This window comes from Xenia sp. Carnegie-2017, unplaced genomic scaffold (genome assembly GCF_021976095.1).
Source record: "Xenia sp. Carnegie-2017 unplaced genomic scaffold, XeniaSp_v1 HiC_scaffold_20, whole genome shotgun sequence".
NCBI lineage: Eukaryota > Metazoa > Cnidaria > Anthozoa > Malacalcyonacea > Xeniidae > Xenia > Xenia sp. Carnegie-2017.
In genome coordinates, this window is record NW_025813483.1 from 11,900,734 (window position 1) to 11,922,626 (window position 21,893).

General features: G+C 35.0%; 4 protein-coding genes and 2 pseudogenes across 7 annotated transcripts in view; all 6 read right to left on the reverse strand.

Moving 5' to 3' along the window:
- Positions 1–52: 52 nt before the first annotated feature.
- On the reverse strand, positions 53–1,073 carry LOC124441859 (annotated as a pseudogene).
- A 422-nt stretch (positions 1,074–1,495) lies between these two features.
- On the reverse strand, positions 1,496–2,762 carry LOC124441858 (retinol dehydrogenase 13-like). Its single transcript, XM_046992322.1, has one exon. It carries the CDS (start codon positions 2,674–2,676, stop codon positions 1,708–1,710), a length of 969 nt encoding a protein of 322 aa, XP_046848278.1. The 5' UTR covers positions 2,677–2,762; the 3' UTR covers positions 1,496–1,707.
- A 93-nt stretch (positions 2,763–2,855) lies between these two features.
- On the reverse strand, positions 2,856–8,684 carry LOC124441857 (E3 ubiquitin-protein ligase E3D-like). Of its 4 annotated transcripts, none has more exons than XM_046992320.1 (12): positions 8,138–8,684; positions 7,855–7,940; positions 7,215–7,422; positions 6,668–6,863; positions 6,540–6,603; positions 5,715–5,832; positions 5,352–5,478; positions 5,208–5,280; positions 4,203–4,272; positions 3,861–3,999; positions 3,710–3,781; positions 2,856–3,470 (listed from the first exon to the last, which is right to left on the reverse strand). In XM_046992320.1, the coding sequence occupies exons 1-11, from the start codon at positions 8,149–8,151 to the stop codon at positions 3,761–3,763; spliced, it is 1,116 nt and encodes a 371-aa protein (XP_046848276.1). In that variant the 5' UTR covers positions 8,152–8,684; the 3' UTR covers positions 2,856–3,470; positions 3,710–3,760. The 4 variants fall into 4 exon arrangements, with proteins under 4 accessions (XP_046848276.1, XP_046848277.1, XP_046848274.1 ...); XM_046992321.1 differs by having other exon boundaries at positions 3,663–3,781; XM_046992318.1 differs by having other exon boundaries at positions 3,710–3,793.
- A 100-nt stretch (positions 8,685–8,784) lies between these two features.
- On the reverse strand, positions 8,785–11,208 carry LOC124441856 (annotated as a pseudogene).
- A 1,287-nt stretch (positions 11,209–12,495) lies between these two features.
- LOC124443159 (myosin-4-like) lies at positions 12,496–16,861 on the reverse strand. The gene is made up of 14 exons (XM_046993682.1): positions 16,677–16,861; positions 16,413–16,604; positions 16,166–16,350; positions 15,944–16,088; positions 15,701–15,882; positions 15,417–15,561; positions 15,159–15,340; positions 14,903–15,047; positions 14,652–14,833; positions 14,412–14,556; positions 13,806–14,114; positions 13,539–13,721; positions 13,180–13,437; positions 12,496–12,937 (listed from the first exon to the last, which is right to left on the reverse strand). The coding sequence occupies exons 2-14, from the start codon at positions 16,506–16,508 to the stop codon at positions 12,686–12,688; spliced, it is 2,409 nt and encodes an 802-aa protein (XP_046849638.1). The 5' UTR covers positions 16,509–16,604; positions 16,677–16,861; the 3' UTR covers positions 12,496–12,685.
- LOC124441698 (nuclear anchorage protein 1-like) overlaps positions 16,681–21,893 on the reverse strand; it is a 34,099-nt gene continuing 28,886 nt past the window's right edge. The window contains 11 exon segments of the mRNA XM_046992165.1: positions 16,681–16,861; positions 16,932–17,243; positions 17,318–17,500; positions 18,090–18,401; positions 18,477–18,621; positions 18,698–18,879; positions 19,079–19,220; positions 19,932–20,258; positions 20,435–20,619; positions 20,680–20,824; positions 21,601–21,791. Coding sequence (XP_046848121.1) covers positions 16,757–16,861; positions 16,932–17,243; positions 17,318–17,500; positions 18,090–18,401; positions 18,477–18,621; positions 18,698–18,879; positions 19,079–19,220; positions 19,932–20,258; positions 20,435–20,619; positions 20,680–20,824; positions 21,601–21,791 — 2,229 coding nt within the window. The 3' untranslated portion in view covers positions 16,681–16,756.

Below are 21,893 nucleotides of genomic sequence, written 5' to 3' on the forward strand. Positions count from 1 at the left end.
GTATCCATGAGTGATGTATCAAATATGAAATGTAGAGTAAAGTCAGGTAAAATCAGATGTTAAAATTCACTGTTTGATGCTAAATTCGCTGCAATATCTACAAACATTTACTTAGTAGATGTACTTTTCAAGCAATAACAATCTTAAGCACTATCATTAAGTCCAACAAGTTCCGCACTAACTGTCCACAGTTTTTTAGCAATATCATCATCCTGTGCTGTATCTGATGGAATTTTTTCTTTACAGTCAGCAAAGTACAAACCAGTTACATTATCAACCTCTTCTGAGACAGCAAGATAAATATTTGTCTGAGCTCCTTCTTTTGCAGTTTTAACAAAGTAAGGATAAATAGAACCAATTATGACCTGCAAATATCGTGGAAAATGACGACCCAGCTCAGTTGCTATAGCACCTGGATGGAGAGAGTTTGCGGTCACTCCACTCCCTTGCAAGCGCTTTGCAAGCTAGAGAGTAAATAAAATATTTGCCAGTTTACTCTATCCAAAGGCATTAAAGGAATGTAAAATTTTTCACCATTCATGTTGCCAAAATTGAAATTCTTTGTTACAAACCAATGTCCCATTGATGACACAACAACAATCCTTGAAGGTGCAGATTTTTTTAAGAGGTCAAAGAGTAAATTTGTCAACAAGAAATGACCCAGATGATTAACACCCATCTGAGTTTCAAATCCATCTTCAGTTTTGGTGAAATTTTGAATGGCCATAACGCCTGCATTATTGATCAAGATATCAAGACGATCTTCATTCTGTATGATATCTTTAGCAAATTCACAAACAGATGCTAAAGAAGCAAGATCAAGTCATTTTGCTACAATGTTCTTGTTCGCAGTCTTCTCAATAATGTAACTCATAGCTTTATTAGCCTTCTGTATGTTTCGACAAGCCAAGATCACTCGAGCTCCTCTCTTAGCAAGATCTTCAGCTGTTTCTTTTCCAATACCTGTATTTGCACCAGTTACGATCACCGTCTTACCTTCAAGTCTAGCTTTACTTGTGCAAACTCCTCCAGCGATGTAAGGTCTCAAAATAAACATGTGAAATATTGAATACATTGCCACAAAAATCGCTAGCTTTATGAGAAAACTCATCTTCTTACAATAAAACCGTTATATTGTATCTCAGCAGTGGTTATGCAAATATTTACAGGAATAAGTAGAAAACATCACTGATTGTTAATTTATTCTGTGCTCATTAAATCACAGCATTATGCCCTAATGCGAACGCAACATTCAAAAACGTTGAATTTCAGAGTAATTCTAATTCCAAATCAAGAAAGTTTGTCTTTCAACATGACAATTTATGATGGAAATCTGATTTTGTTGCATAATTAACAGTTTTCCATCAGTTGAATTCATTCATGGTGCAACAAAATGCTTCACAAGATCAATCCATGATTTGTGATGAATTTTAAACTTATAAAGAATTTGTACACTTGAATAAAACAAAGATTAAAAAAAGTTGAATAGTCAGTATTTTATGACAGGGAATTTTTATTGAACTATTGATTCACTGTTTCACTAATATTTTGTGCACAGAGCACTTTAGTTATTCTAAGGTAAAGCTTAAGTAAATTAATGCACTTGTACATCCTGTTGTTAGCAAGTGGCAAAAAATATAGGCTGTCTCCCCCCTGATTTGACTCATGCACAACAATGCAGTCAACAAACAAAATGAAAGTTCAATTTTAGACCTCATCATTAAGTCCAACAAGTTTCGCACTAACTGCCCACAGTTTTTTAGCAACATCATCATCCTGTGCTGTAACTGCTGGAATTTTTTCTTTACAGTCAGCAAAGTACAAACCAGTTACACCATCAACTTCTTCCGAGACAGCAAGATAAATATTTGTTTGAGCTCCTTCTTTTGGAGTTTTAACAAAATAAGGAGCAATAGAACTGATTAGGACCAGTAAATATCGTGGAAAATGACGACCAAGCTCAGTTGCTATAGCACCTGGATGGAGAGAGTTTGCAGTCACTCCACTCCCTTGCAAGCGTTTTGCAAGCTCTCGAGTAAATAAAATATTTGCCAGTTTACTCTGTCCATAGGCATCAGCGCGATGGTAAAATTTTTCGCCATTCATGTTTTCAAAATTGAAATCTTTTGTCATGACCCAATGTGCCGACGACGACACAACAACAATTCGTGAAGGTGCAGACTTTTTTAGAAGATCAAGGAGTAAATTTGTCAACAAGAAATGTCCTAGATGATTAACTCCCATCTGAGTTTCAAATCCATCTTCAGTCATTGTGAGATTTGGAAACTGTGCCACGCCTGCATTATTGATCAAGACATCAAGACGATCTTCATTCTGTATGATATCTTTAGCAAATTCACGAACAGATGCTAAAGAAGCAAGATCAAATCGTTTTGCTACAATGTTCTTGTTCCCAGTCTTCTCAATAATGTCACTCATAGCTTTATTAGCCTTCTGTAAGTTTCGACAAGCCAAGATCACTCGAGCTCCTCTCTTAGCAAGATCTTCAGCTGTTTCTTTTCCAATACCTGTATTTGCACCAGTGACGATCACCGTCTTACCTTCAAGTCTAGCTTTACTTGTACAAACTCCTCCAGCGATGTAAGGTCTCAATATAAACATGTGAAATATTGAATATATTGCCACAAAAATCGCTAGTTTTATGAGAAAACTCATCTTCAAACGATAAACCTTTATCTCTCAGCAGTGGTTATGTAATATAAATCGTACAACAACCGAGTACTTGCCATTCGACACCAGGCGGTACTCGAACGGAATATCGGGGTCGATTGCTGACCCGGTACCAGTCGATACGCACACCCCTTTTCTAAGTAAATAAATGAATCTAATACTTCTTGAAATTCAAAAACTTTTATTCAAGATCTCATTCAAAGAATGGTAAAAACTAAAACGATAGTAGTAGGACTTTAACTCAGTTTCACGTAAAAAACATGGCCCGTTGATTTTACATACACAACGTATTAAGTTCCTGCATTAGATATGCAATTAGGAATATGCAAATTCGTTAAACGCCCTTTTTTAGGAGTAAACAATAAATGAACAAATAAATGTGAGTTAAAGAAATATTTGATGCTGTAAGAGTTTTTGGCATAAAAACTGGTATCGAAACTCAAGATTTTCAATCAATCTTGGTATCAAAGCTGGGTATCGGAATAAAACAATAGAACCAGCACTAGAAAATGTTGCGATAATGTATACAGTACACTTTACAAATTTATGCAAGATTGTGAAATCACATGACACATGGGAATCAAATGAACATGTTGAAGAAAAAATCACTCATTGATAGGGATCTTAGTTTGATCACAGCGAAGTAGTAGTATTCTGTGATCTTGTTTTGATAATAGCTATTGCACATTGCACATTGCACATTGCACACGTAGGATGACAACGCGCATGCTCAAATACCCAAGGTTACTTCAGTAACGTTTGCTGTTGTTGTTGTTGTTCTAAAACATAAATGAGATTATTTTTATGAGTGAAACAATGTTAGTGAGGCTACTTAGTGATTAAATGAACTCGAAAGACGAGGAAGGTTGAGTAAACGTTCGGAGGCGCGCTGACTTTTACTAACCTCCCATGGCTCTCGACTACATTTAATCACCGAGTAACCTCACTACCATGGTCTTACTTTGTGTAACCTCTATAAGAAAAATCTCTGCTCATTTGATTTTATATCATATATTACCGCCGTGACGCCATGTTGTCATGACAACGCTGCCGTGCCCTTATTGATCCATCAAAGCTTCAGAAAACTGACCTGTAAAAAACACTGTTGAAATATACATACTGTGATTAAACTATCAAGCAAGTAATACTAAGGTAAGTTGTACTCTTACCTTAAAATTATTAACATTTCTCAAAGACTGAGGGAGTATCTTGTTGTTTTTGTGCAAAAATGATATCAGTCGCAATGAGATAACTTCTGGTAGATCTACAACATCATATCGATCATTCTTATGCCATTCATTTTGTTTCCTATAATACAACGTGACAAGAAACGACTATTCAGAACTGGGGCCAAAAGTATAATGCATAATTTATAATTATAATGTATTCGCCAAAGTATTCATAAATTATAACATAATCTCCTAGTCGATAAAAAGCGAATTTGAAAGATAAAGTTTTCTTAGCGCGTTCATGTGTTCAATAAATAGCTAGTCCACAATCAAAATACTCACTTGATAAAGTCATCGTCAAGAAACAATTTAAATAAAACTTTTACACCACTAAATGCGTTCATAGTCCACTCTAAAGGAGGAAATAAGGACAACATTATTTCATGCGATAAATTGGATGAATTAGACTTTAAATATGAGTAGGTGATTCCACGCCATAAAAAGGAGAACAACATGCAGCGAAACAATAGTGCGAGTTCAAATCTCGTCCAAGTCACATGTTTTTTCATGTGCATATAAAAATCGTGTTACGAATAATATTAAGTATATTCTCTGATGATGGCATTGGAATACTGCTATCGTGGCGAGAATCTCTCGTCCATACGCAGTTTAAAAGAGATTTGACTCGTCTCCAATCCCTGTGGGCTTGGTAGCTCAACAGGTAGAGCGGCGGACTAGTACCCGAAGGTGCAAGTTCAAATCTCGTCCACGTCACATGTTTTTCATGTGCATATAAAAACTGTGTTAGGAATAATATTTTGTACATGCACTGAAGATATATCTTTTATTGTAGCTGTTATTGCATTTTAAAACAACACACAACAAATTTAAGATGCTGCATAAATGTATAGTTCGCCAATATCATTAGAGCGAATAGTCAAAGAAAATGTTTGAAAGTAAAGCAGCATTTTCTCCATTTTACGTCACTGACGTACGGCGCAGAGTCACTCACTTCTAGGCCCAAAACGGCCTAAGCGAATTTCCGACCAATTAAATACATAGCAAATGTTCTTAAAATTGATTTAATTATCTAAAAAAGTTATTTCCCTGACCCAGATACAGCTTAAATATGAAAACACCAATGTCGTAAACAGCCAGCAAGTTCAGATCTTTATCATCATTTATTTCTTTGAAGATCTATTGCGTGTAAACACCAAATATTTCCATGGCATGAAAATTGCGAACTGGCTACGGCTCTATAAAACACCTTATTCAGTCATCCTAATTCAAGCAAAACCTACCCTAAACTCAGCATATAAATTATTCAGAATACTATAATCTTTTCACCTTCATATTTTCTACTATGCTGCGTTGAATGCAAAGATGACACAAATTTCGTATCGATATTAAGAATCCAAATCTAAATAGACACTAAAGGTGATAAATGTGTTTCTGATAGGACAAATATCTTTCAATATTGTATCATCAAACCAGCAAAATTGATAAGTCGTTTGTCTGTTTTGCAGCCGTAATTTTATTGACGATGAACTTGTGACATAGGCAGGTTTTCGATAAACTTTTAAACTTTCGGGCTAGATATTTTTCTTCGCCAAACCCCCTACAAAACAGAGAATTAAAAAATATTCACAAAGTCAGGACTTCATAGAAAGGCTTTATAAGATTTTAAGTCGTTTTAAGTGAAACTTGACAAGCAATTTTTTATTATTTTTTATGTAAGTGCAAGACACGTATAAATTTGCTGATTTTCCTGCTAAGTCATCAAAATATTCAGTTCTCAACATTACAACGTAAATTACAATGGCAAATAAACCAAAAGTGAAAACTTCTTCTTACGTAAAAATATCTTGAAGGATGGGAGAAACAGTCGCGTAAAGAGATATAGAATGTTTGAATAGTTTAACACTGACATATTTAATTAATTCCGGAGATAATCTTCGTGTTGTTCGCTGCTCTAAATAACAAAAATAATAATTTAAAGAGACAAGAAGGCAGGTAGTACCTCAAAGTTGGATAATATCACAAACAATTTGAAATCACGCATAGTAAAGAAAGAATACAAAATTTTTTATCAAAGAGCAAATAATAAGAGAATGAAGATAGGTAAATGTCATCACTTATGAAATTGTACACTTCAGTGTTATAAATAACCGAGAACTCTCTACTCTGGATGGTTATCTCTAACCAAGTACGATTACGTATAACAGGTATGATTACCTCTACCACCATGCAGACTTTATCCTGTCACTTTGTGTCATAAATGATTATATAGCCTCTCTAGCTGCTATGGTTACCTCTCCAGCCATATAGACTCTCTAGCTGCTATGGTTACCTCTCCAACCATAAAGACTCTCTAACTGCTATGGTTACCTTTCCAACTATAAGGACTCTCTAACTGCTATGGTTCCCTCTCCTGCCGGATAGACTCTCTAACTGCTATGGTTACCTCTCCAACCATATAGACTCTCTACCTGCTATGGTTACCTCTCCAACCATGTTGAGTCTCTACCTGCTATGGTTACCTCTCCAACTATAAAGCCACTCTAACTTCTATGGTTACCTCTCCAACCATGTGGTCTCTCTAACTGCTATGGTTACCTCTCCTACCATAAAGTCTTGCTATTTGGTATGGTTACCTCTCCAACCTTGTAGTCTCTTTACCTGTTGTTGTCACCTCTCCAAGTTTAGCTTTGCATTTACCACAAGAAACACCATTGTTATCTTTCTGTAAAACAAAATACAATAACCATGGGAGCAAAACATCAAAACAGATTAATAAGCCAACATACCATTGAAAGAAAAACGTTGTTTGTATTTATAGCAAGAGGATGAAGAACAATGTACCAGTCACCAAGAAAGCAATCATGCTCCCGTGGGTTTGTGCAGTCTTTGAGCTTAAAAATTGCATCATTACCATGACAACACCAGTTATCAAGATATTCTTGCCAATTTTCTGAAGGTAGTTCCAAGACACGTGAGAATACTCTATTAAAACAATTTTTTATTTAAATATGGATCAAAGTTGAAGATTGAATTAAGATTTAGAGATTAAATTATTTCTTGGATTATTCTGCTTTAGTTCCATTAGTTAATTCATTTCTAGAAGACAACTTCACCAAGTAAAAATCGAAGTTTATTAAAAATTGATTCAACATGTAGATTAAAGTAATTTAGAAATTAATATGAAGTCAATTGATGATTCACAAGATGTTTTCTCCTTCAACTTTGCCTTTTTATGTCTACCCTCTTTATTTTAAACCATTCACTATCTTCTTTATCTTTAGAACAACCCTTATTTACCTTCTTTGTGATCATCTAGAATAAAAAGTAACTTACCTGTTTTGATGAGTAATAGGGTACTGACATTGTTTGCAATGGATCTTGAGCATTTGATCTTGACCAGAACATGATAATATATACTCTAGCTGGGAGTCATATTCATCATTTACAAATTCTTTGAGATTGGCCAACTGAAGACGTAAATGTAACTCGTGTTTATTTAAAATTTGAATGGTTTGTGCAGATTGTGGTTGAATTGTAAAATCTAACAAATAAAAATAACTTACTTTACTAAATTATTTGGACATAAGAAGATTTTTTCTCAAATTAAGATCTTATTTCTTACATTAATATAAGAATATTTTTTAGCGTAGCAGAAGATTTTTCAACAATGTACTTTCATAAAATCTACTTTACATGCAGAATTTAAAGGTTATGCATATATTTAACATATCATCCACCCACATAAATTTCTCATTGACTTCAAAACTTCAAATAACAAAATTATCAAAATAATATATGAAGATTGAAGATTCGCGTCCAAAAAATAAATCCTATATTAATGTAAGAAAATAAAAGAAGAAATGATTTGAGATTTGTCAAGTCGTCGTGACGTTACACGAACAGCATCACCTTCAGTTGAAAAGCTCTTCATTGATATAATTCAATGCATAAAACAACAACCACTTTAGCGCACCTTTCAATAAGATTTCATTGTCTGATTTCTCATTCCTCCACGAAATTCTGTCGGCTGTCAAAACTAATCGACTCTTGCCAAACGTGCTGTACGATGAATCAAAAATTAAATTCAAAACGTTTATTTTCTTATGAATTTCGCCAAAATACAAAAGAGGGAAGCCTTGTACTTTTTGTACCGTCATCTTTAATTAAAATCAAATGTCGTTCGCCAAAAAAACAGAAAATATTTCAAAAGAAAACCCAGACAAATCAATGCTCATGACTCAAACTAACCGCCATACCTGAGCCCGCACATGGGTAAGAGTATGGTGTTTCCTTCATCTGACCCTTCCTGAAGTGTACCAATTTTCAATATGTTGTTATAAGGCAGGGGTCTCCAAACTACGGCCCGCGGGCCAGATGCGGCCCGTTGGGCCTCTCAATCCGGCCCACAGAGGCACTTAAGAAAAAATAATAATATTATTAAACAAAATAAACTTTGTGCAGAAAGTTCACGTTATGTCGCAAGCCAACTAGCAAGAGTGGCTTACGTCAATTTTTCTCCCAACTTCCTACTTCCGTTTCAAGCACATTGCGAAACTTAAAAAGCTGAAGGATAACATGGAAATTTTTTATATTCTTCGGCCCTCAACATGCTGGATGAAAGTTCATGTGGCCCTCTGGCTGTAAAGTTTGGAGACCCCTGTTATAAGGTATTCCGTTAATTTCTAATTTGGTGTTCTGGCTAGGCTTTTCTTGATTCTGCTAGCACTTTTTTTAGCATAATTTGAGAAAACGAGCATAATTTTTACAATGCTTGAGTGAAAAGCACGGCTAGCAAAATTTGCATATTTGTCTAAGTTTCATTACAGCTTATTGAAGCAACGATGTGGTAATTGTGGTTTCAGTTCAGCTTACTTTACAACTCAATCCAAACAAAACTTCGTAGTCAAGTTAATTCACCTTATTATTTATGAGTTAAGAATTAAGAATTAAGAATTAAGACATGTTTGTTCGAACAATCATCAGATCGTTCTTCTCAGTTATTTGACAGTCAGTTCCTCAACCCGACGATGCTATCCAAGAGACGAGCAAACTCAGCAATATGCATACAACATTAAAGTTTAAATGGGAACTTAAAGCTTTATTTCTTGGTGACAATGTGGTGATCAACGGTAAAGCACACCATTCGTTGAATTTACAATCATCAATGGTCTGTTGGAAATAATCCTTAAATTGGTCATAAGTACATGTTCTTTCTCCATTACAACATGGCAATCTGACAAGTTCTTCGTTTATGAATACTTGAATCTAGAGAAAAAAAGAAAAAGATTAGCGAAGACGAATTTAAATGAAGAAAGAAAAGAGGATGGCCGTCGTTTATTAAACTTTGAACCTAAAGAAGTAGAAGATTAGTGGAGACAGACGCCGATAAAGATAAAGGAGAGAATCAGTGGTCGCTTATCTATTAATGTTTGAAGCAAGAGAAGAGAAATAGAAAAGTTAGTGAAGACAGACGCAGATAAAGAAAAAAAAGAGACTGTCAAGAAAACATGTGAAAAAGTAAAAAGCAAAGTAAAAAGCAAAATAAGAAGAAAGAAATGAAGAAGTCTAAGGATAAGATGAAGAATAAACTTGATTTTAAGACTGGACATTAAGAAAAAGATATCAGAGTGAAATTAAGACATAACATTTCTACTGTCATTAATAGCATCTTGTAACATTGAACAATGTAACAATGAACAACGAACCTTAAATTCATCATTTGAACTACAGTTGTAGAGGACGAAAGCAATGTTGGCGGACATAGGAACAGAACGAGAAGGGAACTTACGATTACCGTCGTATGCTTTGTCATAATTATTGGCCTGCAGTCGAGTGCCGTTTTCATACAGACCAAGTATTGTAAAGAGAGAGAATAATGTCCCTGAAGAGGCAAAACGAAACACCCCACGAGCCTCACTCTCGCCTTTTCGAAGTCTTTTATAGAATCAATAATGTCAGCAAGAAGAACGCAAATTATTTTGTAGCTTAATTCGTTCCCCGACGAATGTTCGTAAAATTCTTCAGATCATCTGCATAATTAAGAACGGCTAAATCATCTGCATCCAAGAGAACACCAAGATGGGTCGTTATGATTCATTATTCCGAAAGCACAAAGACTTCTTACAGCGTCGACAACTTCATAACCAAACTCTTTGTTATCAGTGTAATTTAGACGTTGTTTAATCTTGCGTTCAACGTTCTTGATCTCAGCACCCGATGTAAAGATTTTAACTTCGCTCATTCCATTTTCCTCGACATCTACTTCATACCTAGGGCAAGCATCGTAAGAGGAAAGGAGTTTGTCTTGTTTTTCAGGGCCAGCCGACTTGATAGCAAATGGCTGATACTTGAATTGACCTAAAAAAAGAGCAACATGCAAAATGTAAATTCTATAAGGTGATAAAGGTTCATGGTTAAGTCATAAAAAGAATGAATAAATGCCAGATGCATCATGCGAATGGTAACTAGAAATAACCAAACGTACCTACGTTGGCACAATATGACAGATGTTTGTCCATATCATAATAAAGATGAACCTGTCACATCTATTGAGTTCGACATATATACTTGTATCATATTCATGCAATGATAAAAAATGAGATCTAGCAGCAAAAGATTTATGATGGATGTATATAAGGTAATACATATGAAGATACCTGACATTCCTCTGCCTTCAAAGAGCCCCATTGCAAACGCCACAGCACTTTGGGAAGTCCTTCGTTTATCTCTAGCGATAAATTTATAATATTTATTCCAGTAAGACTTATCAAATATTCCCGAGAAGCGTTGTCTAAATCTTCGAGCAATGTTGAATTGCTCTTCTTCTCCTCTCCATGATAACTCGCTTGTCATTTTATCTTTCCAGTCATCCCATCTTTTCCATGGCAAGCTAAGATTCTTGTACTGAAATCTTCCGGTTTCTTTGTAGGTTGTCGCCAGAAATTTTAGCAATTTATCTATGCTTTCTAAATTTCCACCGCTCGGATATCTGGAACCATGTCTAGAGAGATATTGAACATGCACTGGACGGCATCTCTCAGGATATTCAATGAACAAATTTTCTGCCTTATAGATCGTTTTTGTGCCATAATAAGTTGATTCATGTCGATGTGCACTTATATAACAATACTGGAAAGACAGCAACAATACAAATCCATGCAGATTCGTCATGTTGATTATTTGTACAGAGGTAAATGATAAATAAGTATTCCCATTTTATAGATAGGTCAGCACAACAAAGAGGACTTCACATATTCCACCATAAGGCTTCCAACAATAGGAATGCAACTTTGGTTGTCGATATTGACGTAAGTATCCAATGACTCCGCAAAATTGCCAGTCATGCGTACCTCATATTGATTCAGATGGAATGAAGCATTTAATCTGAAATCGCAACACTTCGCGAGGGGTTTTCAATTAGAAATTTTTGTACACGTGTCGATAATCTGAGTATTAATTTGCAATTTGTGCCGATTGAGCGTAAAATTGGTTTGCACGAAGCAGACCTGAAAAACACTTTGTTGAAGACAGGCATCCTCTCAATGATGCAAGAATGATTTACACGTGAAATATTGATAAAATTGCTAGGTAAGCACGTGTGTTGGCCATGTTCCAACTTTGTAATTGTTGAATCACATGAAATCAACAATACATCGAAAATTTTACTACAACGCAACCAACAGAGAACCGTCACTGTGAGTGCATTGCATAGACTATTTATTGTACTATTCTCGAAATTGACGTTGACGTTCTAGAAAACGGACAATGTAACACTACTTCACTTTAATTTTCTAGAAAACGAGACAGTGTAACACTACTTCACTTTGATTTTCTATAAAACGAGACAATGTAACACTACTTCAGTTTAATTTACTAGAAAACGAGACAATGTAACACTACTTCAGTTTAATTTACTAGAAAACGAGACAATGTAACACTACTTCACTTTGATTTTCTAGAAAACGAGACAATGTAAAACTACTTCTCTTAAATTTACTAGAAAATGAGACAATGTAACACAACTTCACTTTAATTTACTAGAAAACGAGACAATGTAACACTACTTCACTTTGATTTTCTAGAAAACGAGACAATGTAACACTACTTCAGTTTAATTTACTAGAAAACGAGACAATGTAACACTAATTCACTTTAATTTACACGGCATCATAGTGAACATGTATTTCACTATCTTACAAACTTGGGGTAACAAGCTCAACGAAAATTATCTAAGCTAAGATTGTTTATAAAGAAAACGAGAAAAAAGATCATAGAAATACCTAAAAACGGTATTGGGAATAAACTTAAAAATAAATATATTGTAGTAAGAACAAGGTATATGTTCACTATATGTTTTTGTTAATGCGACACTAGAGCTATATATTATCCCAGTAATAAAATGTTTCTCTTGTGTTTTTCAGTTTACGTCAATCAATAAATTACCTCATTTCAATTTACTTAATAAACAACGGAAGCGGTCGTATTTAGAACTAATACAATCTTCAATGACATTATAGAAGGGAAAAAGTTGATGAGGGTGTGGTCAACAATTGCAAGGACAATTACACAGGTTCAACTGAAGAACGATCAATAATGAAAACATACTCAAACAATATTACGAAAATAATGTTTTAATATTCGTCAAATACATCAATTGATCATGCCAAATTTAATTCACGAAGGGCATTATATTGTAATGATTTGTTGCTAATACTTCTAAATTTAGGTCTCACATGTAATCTAACACAAAAAGCTAAAAAATACCATACTGCAACCTTAAAACAGAGTATGTATGACATATCAGTTTAGTAGGCAGCAACAGGAAATAATCTACGTTTTAAAAACCTAGCAAACCAACAACTAGAGCTCTCTGGTAGATCTCTGTTGGGCATTTCTTTTAATCTCTGACTCACGGTGTTATAACGATCGTTGAAATCAGCTTTCTTCTTAGCAACCTCTTCTTTACCATCATCGGAAATAGCTTCAATCGTTTCGTCAAATATGTCGTTCACACGATTTACTCTTGATTCAATGTCGCCCAGTTTTTTATACTTGTCCTGTAAAACGTTAACATTTTAAAAAATTTAGTTTGAAGAAAGACCTTTTCGTCGAATTAAGAAGAAACAAAGTTGGACGTTTATCATATATTTAAACTAAAGACAAAATGCTACAAAGACACGATCGCCATCTCATCGCATGACCACGTGATCATGTGACCGAAGCAACAAAAGGATAAAAGCTCTACGCTTAAATTTCATTAAAAACTTACTATTAAAGTTCTATTAAATTTTTAACTTACAGAAAGATTTTCAACAACTTTGATCATATCTTCAGTTAGTTTTTCTTTCTCTGCTTTCATTCTTTCTCGCTTTTTCTTCTCCGTTTCTTTTTCTTTATCTTCTTCCACGGTTTCATCTTGTTTACCACTCGTCAGATCTTGAAATTTCTTTTCCATGCCGTCCAACTCATCCAGAAGTATTTCAGTATCACTACACCAAGTATCCACAATCTTCTTCTCTTGTTTTAACGATTGCATTCTTTGCTTGGCCGTTTCCAACTATTCATGAAAATTGAATTGGTAACATTTTCATTATGGTTTTTCAAGATGTACAAACAGGAAAAGAAATGCAAAAATTACCAACAAAAACAAATACGCACTTGTGCAGTTTTATTAAGAATGCGTCCTAAAAGTTCATTAAAAACTTTATCAAGATCTGCAATTTGATGTTGTATCGACTCTTTAGCGTTATTATTCTTGACGATAGCTTTCTGTAGTTCCTGGCCAAGTGCTTCCACTTCTGTCACACGTTTCAAATAGTTTTCTCGCTCGGGCTGAAGAGACTGATAATGAACGGATGCGTTAGATCGACCGATGAAAATTATTAAGTGATACAAAGTTGAATTAAAACTAGAAATTATACAAACTTTTATGATATTTAGCTGCTCACTGACAGCATCTTCATCAGCAAGGTTTATGGCATCAGCAACTTGGAGTTGTTCACTTTTCTCATCGATCCAGTTGCGTATATCCGCTTGTTCTTGTCTTAACCGTGTCCATAGTGAAACGATGTTTGATAATTTTTTATTTCGTTCATCACACCATTTCACGACCAATTTCCAACGCTTTTCCACAACAGTCAACTCCACTTTCACTGAATTTTCCAATTCTTCGATATTAACAACTTCTTTCACCAGCAGAGATATGTCATACACCTTCAAGTCTTCTTCAAAACGCTGTAAAAGTATGATAGGTATTAATAGAATCTAGCAACAAGTGGAAAATGAGGTAAAATAGAATTTAGAATGAATTGAGTAGTGGAAAGTGAGGTAAAATAGAATTTAGAATGAATTAAGGATATGAAAATGAGATAAATAAATTTTGAATAGATTAAAACGTGGGAAATACCAAGGGTGGGTTGATTAGGATTTAGAATGTATTAAGACGTAGAAAAAAAGGTAGACTTTCAAAGTGCTCGAAAGGAAGATATAAAAAGTATACAGAATGTATTGAGAAAAAGCGGCTGAACTTGCCACGTGCTCTTCTGTAAGTTTCTCATAGCCTTCAAAATCGTCAGCTTCTTCTGAAGTATTTTCAATTCTTCTTTCTAGGAACTTTAACCACTGACTACATCGTTCTAGTTCAGTTTTAAACGTCATTGCGTATTCTCCTCGCATTCTGGAATCATTAAATTTACAATAAAAGATACAAGATACAAACATAAATCGCTATACTAAAAGGAAAATAAATAGATTTATAGCTACAAAACAGACCTTGCGTCCTTCGTGTAAGCTGCTTCTTGAAGGTCGGCGGATTTCTGTGCCAAATCACTGAGCCTCAGGTCTATTGTGTCTGCGTCCTCAGGTCCTAGAAGTTTCGCTCTTTTTACATCCTCTCCCTTCTCAAGCTCTTTATTCACGAACAAATGAAGAGATCGAACATCACGTATCATTATCTGAAGAGAAGAACAAGTTACAATAGTATTTGAATAACTAGAGAACACACCAAACATACACAAGTATACCTTGTTATCCTCCATCTGATCCTTCGCAGTTTTGAAGTATGTAGACATGGCCTCGTCTGTTTTGATGCTCGTTCTCCCTTTATCTATAGCAGTCTCAATTGAATCCAAAAGATTTGTCAAGCTTGTTAATAGAGCGGTGTAGAGTCTAGAAATATAGAATTACCAGAGTTGCAAATATGGATGAACAAAATCTTTTTAAATAATAATGCATAGTTGACAAATGAAAAGGAAAGGACACCATAAAACTGCAACATACTTTTGTTCCTTTTCATGTAAACTTTTATCAACGTATTCAATTCTGCCAACTAATGACGTCATAACGTCATCAATATCTTTAGATTCATTTTCTCCCAAGATTCCATCATCGACAATGATTTTATGGATTTCGAGCAATTTGTTTGAATTCTGACGACCATCATCAAACTCGGAACGAATTTCCTAGAGTTTCAAAGACAAAAATTTATAAAAATACAAATATCGAACGTATTTGAAAAACGTCGAAATTTTTTCCTACCTTAACTTTGATCAGTTCGTTCTTGCTATCTTTTAAGTCCTCTACGTTGGATTTAATATTTTTTTCTTTTTTCTCACATCCTATTAACCACTTTATTGTAATCTTCTTTTCTTTCTCAAAGAAATTCATCATGGCTTGATTTAATCTGGAATAAAACAAACAAAATGAGACACTCACTCTACGTTACAACAATTTCTTCTATATAAAGGAGCAAGTAGAAAGTACGAAATAGTTAGCTTAAGTACTTTTTCTCTAGCCTTCAGCTATTCATTCTTATAATGTACCTTTTTCGACCCTCTTTTAACTGTTTATCCACATCAATCCTTCGTTTTTCAATACTTTTACATATAGTCCCAAATTCCTTTTCCGTCTCGGCTGCGATAAACTTATCATGACGTCTCTCTTTTAAATACGAATGGATTTCCAAGAACTGCTGTTGGTGTTCAGATATATCTTTCTCGGAAACCTTGAACGACATAGATGATATTAACATGTTGAAGGCGAATAATGATAAAGTGCAGCCTTACATGGAGTACAGCAATTTGCTCATGAATTGCTTGAGGAGAGGAGCCTGGAGGTGAGAGTTGTTTTATGATAATTTCGTCTTGTTCAACAAAACAAAGACAAACATCAAGTCTTTCCTTGCAGTATATCACGATAGTCTCAAGTACTCTAAAAAAACAAAAATACATAATAAAATAAAAATAAATTTACACAGCCTTGGTTAAAAACACAACAAATGTCAATACCTTATTCTACACAATTCAACAAATTTTTCCAATGAATTCATTTTTGTTCTCAATTTAGTTAAAGTTGACCCAATCTCTTCCTCTTTTTCAGAATTCTGGGAATGACTATCAATTATACGTCGCCCCAGGACTACAATCTTGTTCATACCCGGTTTTCCTTCAGTCGCAAGTTTCTCAAGTACTCTCTGAAACAAAAACAATACAATTGGCACATCCCATAAACCAAAGTTAACCATAACGTGTGTACCTTGATCTCCAGTTCTGCTGTCTTCAGACTCTCGTTATCGCGTTCTACAATCAAATGAGTACATTCATCGTTGACATGATCAATCCATTGCGTCATTGAAGTCGTTTCTGATCTCCATTCCTCCAAGGTCAACGTGTCTGGATCGTCATCACAACGCTGCTCAGCCAACTGGTATTCCACTAATTTAATTTCCTTTGAAAAAAAAATTTGATTCTAAATCTACCAACTTAAGGCAAAGCAGTCAACACAACTGATATTAATTACTTCATTATTTAGGTTTGAAAATTCAACAATTCTGTGGTTGATATCATCCCAAGATGATTTCAATTTTTCGATGCGGATGTTCAACACGTTTGCGGAGTTTTCATCCAAGTCTTCTTTACATTCTGCCCGAGTTCCTCGGCCCAGTTCACAGAAGCTTCACAAGCCGCGCGATCTTCACATTTTATCTAATACAAATAAGGGAAAAGCTCTAAATATTGCGTCATTGTAATACACAAGATACTAAACTTTACTTACAACGAATTCTTTAATTAGAGTCTTATTTTCCTCGTTCAATTTCTCTATATCTTGACTTTTCAAAACTCTTTCGGAAACATCCCTCTTTTCCTCGAAGTGTCTCTCTTCCACAGTTTGATTGGGTTTTTCTTCCAAATCATTCAGCGCCAAAGGGTCAGTTTTTTCTTTCACAATATCTTCAGGAGGCAAACTTTGAAGTAGTTTCTTATTGGCTGAAAATTTGTCCACTATTTCAATGACGTCATCCATCCAATCTTGAGTGTCGTCAATGTGTCTGTGCATGGCATTTAGATGGCGACCGGATGACTCAAGCTAAACAGCAGAATATAGTATTTTAATAACATCAAATCATGACAAATATTGAAATGTTTTGAAGATCATCAAACCTCTCCAATCTTGACTTGAACATCATTCGCCATGTTATTCCAACATTCCATGAAATCTTTCAATTGTTCATCAACAACGGCGTTCGCTTCACACTCGTTTCCGAGAATATTCTTCAAGTTTCCAACTATCTTTTTCAAATCAAGAACTTCAGGAGATTTGTTCTCAATCTGAGACTGTATCACCTTAAAATGAGAAAACTTGATACAATAAAAACACGAAGTATCGAATCTCTTAAATTTGGTCGTTCCTTCGTTTCTCTGCTTGAACGGTGTACAAGCAAAATGAGAAATCCGCTCGACAAACAATTCAAACTTTATAAGGCGTAAAATTAGTCATAAAGGAGAACAAATTATAAAATAAACACAATGAAACGCGTGCGCTGATTGGTCTAGAGCTGTGTTTGCATTAGCCTGTGCTAAACACATCTGAGCTCAACCAATCAAATCAATCAAAACAATCAATCAGTGAAAGAGAATTTGCAAATCGATCATGAATACATTTTCGAGTGAAAATTAAAATGTTTGTTTTTTTTCGCATTATTGTTATTTTATGAAAAAATAAAAGATGTTTTCGTGTTTGCACTGGCTTATGCAAGCCTCGGAGACGTTTGTGAGAACTCTCGAGAATGTGCAACACTCGACCTTCAGTCTCGGGCTTGCACTGATCTGCTCTCGAGTTCTTCCAAAGGTTTGCATAAGCCTGTGCAAACATAGTAAACATCTTTTATTTCTTAAATGCAAAAACCATTTTCTTGTACTTTCATCTAAATACCTTAAGTTGACCAAGTTCTTTCCTAACTTCATCTTCGTTGCCTACATCAACTTGATCCTTCAATTTCTTTAATTCTAAATCTTTTTCATCCATCCACTCAACCAAATGTTTCAATTTCTCGCGCATTTCTTCCCACTGTTCCAGAATTGACAGTAACACTTGTCTTCGTTTTTCTGCTGATAGTTTGATAGACTGTAATCGGTTGCCAAGGTCTTTTGATGTCGCTTTAAGTTTGAAATCTGTATTATTCATCTTCTCAACTTCCTTCCTGATTTCTGCCATATCCTGTTTTTCTATCTCCGCCAGAAACTCCTAACAAAAACATGATGGAAACACTAAAGACAAAAATGGACTCGAACTAAATGATACAAACAAAAATTTTACAACCTCGCTTTCTTTCACTTTTTCCTTTACGTCATCCAAGCTTGACACGGAGACGAATGACGTCATAGCATTGGAATCATTCTGTTCAATCCATTGCTCTCTTTCGTTGAGAATATCATGAAGTAACGCCAGAAATTCCTCGTACAAGCTGTGTGGCGAGTAAAATGGAGATGCAAATCAATATATCACCAACATTGTTGAAGATTTATTACAAATAGACAAACCTTCTGTGGTTCTCAAGTTCCACTGAAGGAAGACGACCAACTCTCTTGATAAGTTCACGACGTTTTTCATCAATCATTTCATTCGTTTCTTTGGGAAGTACTCCTGACTCAATGATTTCTTGAGGACGTTTCACTGACGTCATTGTTTCAGTGTATAAATTGTTTACACCAGTCACGTGTTCCTACATAACAAAGATATCATAATGATGTCACGGTTTGTGCACATAAACGTTATACCTGTCATGTGTCCCCCCCCCCTACAACACAATGACATTAAACTGACGTCACTGTTTGTGTAAATAAATTAACAACACCTTTCACAAAACAATATAGTTGTAATGAAAAGAAAATAAGAAAAAATACACTGTAATTGTCACAGACCATGGATTCCTGTATCTGCGCTGTGGCTTTTCCCAACTCTCGCGATATCCCACTCGGCTTATCCCAGGCCTCCGCTTCAGCAATCTCCTTCTCGCTAGCGTCCAGTATATTTCCCAAACGCACTTTTAATGTCGTTTCCAGTCTAAAATTATTAACAGCAAAATACTTATTTGAAACGATCCAAAAAGATGTTAAATGAGAATATGCAATAGGCAAAGTTAACAGCTAGGTGACGACAGATGCATACGTCAGCACAGCAGGCAGTGAAAAGGGTATATGAGGCGTAGGCTCAAGAGTCAATCATAACCATTTGTAACGCGACGGCGAGAGCTTATAGCAGTAAGCAGAAAAGCAAAATTGAGTGAAATACAAATTTTGTTTTGTTGTTGTTGTTATCGACTGTCTATTTATCTTTGTCTTTGTCTCCACCATATCGGTGTGAAAGTGTTAGTAGAGAGGGGATGGTCAGCTTAAGATATCAGGAGCATGAATCCTAATCTCGACCCAAGGAGCATTGTTTTGGTGCCCAGGCCACCCCTGGATCATACCAGCTAACACCAAACCATGCAAATGGTAAGTAGAGTGAACCAGGTGTTAAAAGAAACTCAATACTTAAAAGATGCTGCTTATAATTTGTGCAAAGATTTTCACATCACATCATAAAATTCAATGGGAGGCACACATTCAACAGTATTCAGTTCTTGTGAACCCTAAATACTATCTTTGTAGCAAGTACACTTAACCTTGGTTGATCATAAAAGGCCATTTTGTGAGTAACGATGTAAAAATAAACAAAAGCGCGCAATGCATCTTGGTTGTCACACATTCTTTAAGATTATAAAACATTACAAACTTTTGTTGCTTTTCTTCAACATTCTTCTTCAATACTTCATAACGATGACTCATTAAATTAACTTCAATTTGATTCTCCTCTATTTCGCTTTCACTCCAAATCATTTCGACTTGAATCTGATTAAAAATCTTCACAACTCGAGCATTTAACTCGTCCCCAGTCGATAGATCTTCCGCAGTACTCTTCACTTTTTTGTATTCAACTAACGTTGTCTCAACATCTTCAACAGAATCATCAATTTTTTTTTCTTGTCTTTCCATCTTCTTCAACCATTTCGTCAACTTATTCATAGTATTTGTAAATATGTCGACAAGATTTCGTCGCGTTCTGCCGAAACGAAAATAAAATAAATCATCTAAATAACAAAACAAAGTTCTTAACCATTAAACTGATGGAGAAATACAGTCTTGTAACATTTAATGTACAATGAATGTAGTTCAAAATATGTAATATCAATTCATTGAATTGTTGAGATTATCTTGGACGATGAAAATTTTTCCCACCTCTGTTTTATTTCATTGTACAGCTTTCTAATGGTTTTTCTCTCAACCGACAAATTTTTCAATCTTTCCTCGACAAAAGTCACAAGTTGACTATCATGGATGAAATTGCTTTCCTTCAGTTCATAATATTGTTCACTAGTTTTCTGGAAAATTTTCTCATTTTCTTCATGCCTGAGCTCGGCTTCCTGCAAAATATAATGAAACGTGACGAGGAATCATAAAATCAAAATCATTAGTATTCGAACCTTAATGATTTTAAATTGAAGTGCAATCGTTTCATCATCCTCTCCGACAGGAAATATTTTCTCTTTTTCATTTTTTTCTTGAGCCAGCAATTTCTCATTCTCCCTAATGCGCTTGTGGAAATATGTATAGACAATATCATCAAGTCTAGAGGACAAATGAATAACAAAAAGATGAAACAGCTGTACTAAATCCAATCAAAAGGCAATGTTTGTAATTCATCAAAAACATAAAACAGATCATAAAGCAAGACAGATCATACAGTACGGCAATGGCTCAAAGTTTTTGTACAATATAAAACACGTTAATATGTTTGTTTCAGTTCAAATCACGTGTTTATTGAAATTAAATACGTCACAATGATTGTCTAGGATCTAATGAATAACCACATAATTACACGGTGAATGTCACATGCGATGGGAGAATTGCTCAGTAATTTGTAATGTGACTTTCCACAATGATTGTCTAGGATCTAATGAATAACCACATGATTACAGGGTGAATGTCACATGCGGTGGGAGAATTGCTCAGTAATTTGTAATGTGACTTTCCAACAATGATTGTCTAGGATCTAATGAGTAACCACATAATTACAGGGTGAATGTCACATGCGATGGGAGAATTGCTCAGTAATTTGTAATGTGACTTTCCACAATGATTGTCTAGGATCTAATGAATAACCACATAATTACAGGGTGAATGTCACATGCGATGGGAGAATTGCTCAGTAATTTGTAATGTGACTTTCCACAATGATTGTCTAGGATCTAATGAATAACCACATAATTACAGGGTGAATGTCACATGCGATGGGAGAATTGCCCAGGAATTGGTACAAATAAATAAAAAAAAGTTAATTTCTAGAAATGAAAGTTTTGGATTAAAGTTATCAATTATCAAAAAGCACTTCCGTAAAATCTTACCTGAAGAGGTGCAATTGGACAACGACTCTTAAGCCTTCAATTTCTTCATGCAAAGAAAGAACAGCTACGGCAATTTCTTTTTTCGTTTCCTTAGAGGCAGGACCATCATCTGGCATACAAAGTTTAGCACCAGCGAGACGTACGACTTCGAGTTTTGGTAAAATATCATCGTCAATTTCTTTTTGGAATTCCTACCATTAAGAATAATGTGTCATAAATGTGTAGAGTTGGTAGAATAACAGCTACAACCAGAAAAATGATTTTCCATCATATGAACAAAATGAACGTTATGC

Coding starts and splice junctions, on each gene's coding strand:
- LOC124441858 (XM_046992322.1), bottom strand. CDS start 2,676: ATGAGTTTTCTCATAAAACTAGCGATTTTTGTGGCAATATATTCAATA.
- LOC124441857 (XM_046992318.1), bottom strand. Junction 6,864..7,214: donor CCTATTACTCATCAAAACAG/GTAAGTTACTTT, acceptor TTGTTTTAATAG/AGTATTCTCACGTGTCTTGG. Junction 4,273..5,207: donor GCATAGTAGAAAATATGAAG/GTGAAAAGATTA, acceptor TTCCTCCTTTAG/AGTGGACTATGAACGCATTT.
- LOC124443159 (XM_046993682.1), bottom strand. CDS start 16,508: ATGACGCAATGGATTGATCATGTCAACGATGAATGTACTCATTTGATT. Junction 15,883..15,943: donor AGCAAATTGCTGTACTCCAT/GTAAGGCTGCAC, acceptor ATGTCGTTCAAG/GTTTCCGAGAAAGATATATC. Junction 15,562..15,700: donor TTAAAAGAGGGTCGAAAAAG/GTACATTATAAG, acceptor GTTTTATTCCAG/ATTAAATCAAGCCATGATGA.